The sequence below is a fragment of the Triticum aestivum genome, chromosome 6B (assembly GCF_018294505.1).
Source record: "Triticum aestivum cultivar Chinese Spring chromosome 6B, IWGSC CS RefSeq v2.1, whole genome shotgun sequence".
Lineage (NCBI taxonomy): Eukaryota > Viridiplantae > Streptophyta > Magnoliopsida > Poales > Poaceae > Triticum > Triticum aestivum.
Window position 1 is genome coordinate 31,308,715 of NC_057810.1, and position 5,263 is coordinate 31,313,977.

Consider the following 5,263-nt stretch of genomic DNA (forward strand, 5'->3'; position numbering starts at 1 on the left):
AACAAAACTAAAACTATTTACACGCGAAAGCTCCCAACAAGCAAAAGAAGGACGAGAAATCTTTATAATTTTTCTTTTAGTATTACTACTACAAGCATGGAAAATAAACTAGCTAAAGGCTACAAATATTTTTTTTGCTTTTCTTAAGGTTTATCAAACACACAAGAAGAAAGCAAGAATAGAAAATAAACTAGCATGGATAGTACAATGAAAAAGTATGAACACTGAAAACTAGAATGAGTGTGTGAATATGAATGTAATGTCGGTGCGAAATACGTACTCCCCCAAGCTTAGGCTTTTGGCCTAAGTTGGTCTATGCCCACGGCTGGCCTAGCGGATATCCAAAGTCGTAGTCGGGGTTGTACTGTGATGCATCAGCTACTGCCTGGAGAGCTGCTGCTTGGAGGCGAGCTGCCTCCGTCCTCCTCGCATACTCGTTCGCCTCCTCCCTAGTTATAAAATATCTCCTTTTTACCTGAAAGTTAAAGAAAGTACGAGCAGGGAGAGTAACATGGACAATATACCGTCTGTCAAAGATTAGTCAGTACTGGAGGAACTGTTCGTTCCTCTCAAGAAACTGATGGCGAACCATAGCACTATAATCTAAATAAGCAGGTACACGAGTTGCATAAGTTCCACCAAAAAAAATCTCCACTTGTACCATTAAGATGCAACCTCCATGCAACAATGGCCCCCAGGTTATATTGTTTATCACCTAAAACCGCACTCTTGAGGACACTAAGATCTGAAACACACATGTGACAAACCTCATCTTTATCGTTAATGCGTCTACCTATAAAGAGAGCAAAATAATGTATGAAAGGGAAATGAATGCTCCCTATGGTAGCTTGTGCGATTTCTCTAGTTTCTTCCACAGTGATACTAGCAAGAAAGTCTTTATATTCAGATTTGCGAGGTTCACTAACATTGCCCCACTGCGGGATTTTACAAGCGGTATTAAAATCTGCGAGGTCCATGGTATATGATTTATCATAGAGATCAAATAAAATAGTGTGAGTATTGCGTGTGGATGAAAATTTAAACCTCCTCACAAAAGGAATCAGTGAGGTAGTAGAACTGTCGGCACTTATCTGACACGAAGTCCTCAAGATCAGCATTACGTACATACACATCAAATTCATCCATGAAGCCTGCTTGGACCATAAACTCTTCCGACGACCATTCACAAGGCCACACTTGAGCTTCCCTTGGTGGTTCATCGTCTGGCTCACGTATCGCGAGCCTTGATTCTTGCTTCCTTGAGGAACCACCTTGGTACATTTTCCTAAACATTTTTCTTCTTCTGAAAAATTTCTCGAATTTTAGTGACTCAAAATAAAAGTGAACTAAACTCAACAAGATTGATAGCAACTACTCCCACAAGTGCCTAGAGGCTATATCATGCATTAAAACTACTTTGGACCATATAAATTTGACATGCAAGCTCAAGAATAGGGTCACCTCAGCAGCAAAAATTTGCAATAAATAAAGCACTAGAACAAAAACTAATTGGACCATTGGAGGAGTCACATACCGAAGAACAATCCCCCAAAGCAGTTTTGTGAATGGAGTTTTGAGCAAGGAGATCAAAAAATGACAGCAAAACGAGCTAGAACACGGGTTTGAGCTATGTGATGTTTTTTTCTGGAGGAAGACGAAGTGTGTGGGTGCTGGAATAAGTGGAGGGGGGCCACGTGGGGCCCACGAGGCAGGGGAACGCGCCCCGGGGGTTGCCCTGTGCCCTCATGGCCAGATGGTGGGTCCCCCTGGTGTGTTCTAAGTGCTAGAAATTCTTAAATATTCTACAAAAAATCATACTCCATTTTCAGGGCATTTGGAGAACTTTTATTTTCGGGATATTTTTTTATTGCATGGATAATTCAGAAAAAAGACAGAAAATAATAATTTTACCTTATTTGATCTAAATAACAGAAAGTAAAAGGAGGGTACAAAGAGTTGTGCTTTCTAACTTCATCCATCTCATGCTCATCAAAAGGAATCCACTGAGGAAGTTGATAAAGTCTTGTTAACTAACTTCTTCCGAATAACATGAAACCGGGGAATTTTCGAATAACACTAGGTTACCTTTTTTTGAATCAAAATGGGTTGCCCCCCGCCCCAACTTTTTATAAAGCCAAAGCAAAAGTCAGCAACATAAACTGTTAACAACGCTCGGCGGCAACCGGAGAGTATCTGCCACAGAAGAGAAAGCTAGGTTTTAAGCTGCCCTATTACATAGTTTTTTTAGGCAGATCTAGAAGGGATACATAGCCAGGTAATCATACATGCCAGCTCACAGATAGATCAAAGCAATGATGTGCAAACTAGCAGGATGCAACCCATCGACGCTCCGAGGATGCCTTAGTGACACACAATCCTAAGCAACTCCCCTCTTCGGTGGTCCAACAGTCTTAAGCACCGGAGAAGAAGTGCACCTCGAGACTCTGAACATAAGATTTTCCATTGCCCGATCGTTGCTCCCAACAGATCCAAGACACAGCGTCTACTTCGACATCTTCGTCCCTAGAAAACAAAATCATTTCGCAAACGCCATAAGCTCCACAAGGCAGCAACAGTAACAATGTTCAAAGCCTCAAAGTGTTTCCTCTTCCAAAAGGAAGAAAGCACAGCAAAAGAATCAGGCATAATAACATTAAAATTGTCAGCTACCACAACCCAAACCTGTCAGTGAAACATAACGAAATACATCGATGAACATGGATCCATGCACATACACCCGAATGAATAGGAAAACTAAAAAATAGCAAATACAAATATTTCTGTTTTTTCTTAGGAAATATGGTCGAGTGTTCTAGTCACTTGTGAAGTTTGGTGATATCCTGATGTTCTAGGCAAAAAGGCATAATTAAATTGTTTTTGCCATGTTTAATTAAATGCCTAAAATGTGTGTGTTATTATCATAAATCAGGATTTAAAAATAGTATCCATGTAATTTCAGAAAAGAAACAAAAATAAATAAAAAAGAAAAGGAAAAAAATAGAAACAAAGGTAGAAAACCGACATATTACTCGGTCTTGCGCAGCTCTAATCCACGGGGTAGTGAACGAGAAAAGAGCCCGGCAACATGCATTGGCCAGCCAATGTTGATAATCCGGTTATCTAGCAACATCTGGACCATGTAGAGGAGCTTGCAAATATAAACTGGTTTTCCTTAAGCACCGATTTTTTTTCCGGATAACAGAGGTGTCTAAGTAAGCTTCTGTGCTAAAGTACATTACAAATAAACACCGATACTTAAGAAATTATTGGTTCCTTTTTTACAAATATATCTCGCTAAAGACCTTGCATTATACAAGGTCTTACCACTCACAATGAACAATAGGTGGCGTTTGGTGAGAACAGAAATCCAGGAGCATCAATTCGATCGGAATCCATCGGAAAAGCACCTAATTGATTGAGCCAAAATCAATAGAACTGGACGTTGGACCAGTAAGCTTTGTCCGGCCGCCAGTACGCCGGGATGACATTGTTGGCCACAAGCGTCTTCCCGGAGTCGCTGGTGATACGCATGGAGAAGGGCCCCTGCAGCGGGCGGCTGGTGTCCATCCGCCAGATGGATCCCCAGGAGCGGCGCATTGTCTCCCAGGACCCCGTTGGGCGCCCGTTCCTGGTTTGCATGAGCTCCATGCGGACCACGGTGCCGTCGACGTTGGCGTACTCCACGAGGACTGCGAGGTAGTTGGGGTTTGATCCATGCTGGACGTGGAAGGTGACCTTCATGCCCGGGAAGTTGCAGCGCACCCTCCTGAACTGCATGTCGATGATGCCGGCGTGGCGGAGCTTGTCGTTGAGGCCGTATTTGGCCATGGCCCCGAACGCAGTGCCGCTGAGGTCGAAGTGGTACCTGGCCACGGGGTAGTAGTTCATGTCGGTGATGACGACCGTCCTCGGCTGGCCGGAGCAGGAAGGGTTGTTGGCGGCGATGCATCGAATCTGAAGGACGAATACATGCACATGGGAGTTTTGAGTTTGACCAACTAATTTAACCGATACTATCTGGTGTCGGATTAATTAATGCAGTATTACGTACGTATTTCCTCCAGTTAATACAAAGTTGGGTCATCTATTTTGAAACGAAGGAAGTACCTCGTAGCAACTGCCGCAGCCTGCGCCGCCGTCGAACAGAGGCTCGTTGCCGCAGGACGTCATGGAGGAGAAGGGGCACTTGTTCACGTTCTTGAAGCCGCAAGCACCGCCTGCAAATCCATCCGTAGATCAGCACTATTACTAGCACTACGTACGTAGTTGATGCATGAAAATGTGCGCCGCCATCGGAGCATAGATATGGGCGTACCGTTGTCCATGGGGCCGGCGCCGGTGGGCGCACCGTACCAGGTGGCCTTGGCGGGGAGCCAGCCGGAGTTGTAGGATCTAGCGGCGGCGGTGTCGTAGTTGGCCGCAGAACGGACGGACGTGACAAGCACGGAGAGGAGTGTCACAAGCACAAGGGCAATGGCATTGGTGGAGACGCCAGCCATATTGGTCGACTATGAACAACCTTCTTACTAACCTTGTAAGATGTGTACTCCGTTTGATTGTTTGTTTGTGTTGTGATGGCTGGACGGGATACATTGCCAGGGCATTTATAGACAGGCCAATGAGCCAAATAAGGTGAGAACGACGAGTCGGTGCAAGTTGCAGTTGCATCCGACGAGACGACTACGCGTATGGCGTGTTTAGGGCTGCAAGGTAACATGGCTACGGAGCAAATCATGGAGGAATGCAGGCACCGGCCGGTTTACGCGCGTACAATACAATCACATGTTGGCGGTGATCACCAATCATCCGCTAATCATTTGGGGGGTGCACAAGTCAAGTTGTTGATTGCAGACAAAGTCAGACCATCGTTACATATGCCATAAGACCAGGCCGCACGTTATATCTTCAGGCCATTTCAAATATTAAAATGTTTGCAAGAAAGTTTGTACTATAGTCATGCTAATCATGTCCAGCTTTCTTTTGTAGTATGAAATATGGATCCGCTATATATATATATTCAATTATAGTCCTAAGAAAACAACGTATACTAAATTTTGATTCCTGATCAGCCAATTTTGTACGTGCATGCATGCATGTAAACTCCATCATTGATTTATCACTGCATTATGGTGCTATGGGCCCAACGTGTATGCATGTAAGCACCATCGTCACTACCAACTTGCAGACAACGTATCACACTCTTGGAGCGAACAGTGTGCGACCCAGGCATCACAAACATTAGACAAAAAAAATCATGTGTCAG

At 44.1% G+C, this 5,263-nt stretch overlaps 1 protein-coding gene across 1 annotated transcript; it reads right to left on the reverse strand.

Moving 5' to 3' along the window:
• Positions 1–3,149: 3,149 nt before the first annotated feature.
• LOC123133276 (expansin-B2) lies at positions 3,150–4,563 on the reverse strand. Its single transcript, XM_044552786.1, has 3 exons — positions 4,316–4,563; positions 4,108–4,217; positions 3,150–3,954 (listed from the first exon to the last, which is right to left on the reverse strand). The coding sequence occupies exons 1-3, from the start codon at positions 4,497–4,499 to the stop codon at positions 3,427–3,429; spliced, it is 822 nt and encodes a 273-aa protein (XP_044408721.1). The 5' UTR covers positions 4,500–4,563; the 3' UTR covers positions 3,150–3,426.
• Positions 4,564–5,263: the final 700 nt, after the last annotated feature.

Excerpts from the sequence above, each read along its gene's own strand:
- LOC123133276 (XM_044552786.1), bottom strand. The coding sequence starts at position 4,499 with ATGGCTGGCGTCTCCACCAATGCCATTGCCCTTGTGCTTGTGACACTC. Across the intron at positions 4,218-4,315 it reads CGCCGGCCCCATGGACAACG|GCGGTGCTTGCGGCTTCAAG; the intron begins GTACGCCCATAT and ends ATGGATTTGCAG. Across the intron at positions 3,955-4,107 it reads GCTGCGGCAGTTGCTACGAG|ATTCGATGCATCGCCGCCAA; the intron begins GTACTTCCTTCG and ends TTCGTCCTTCAG.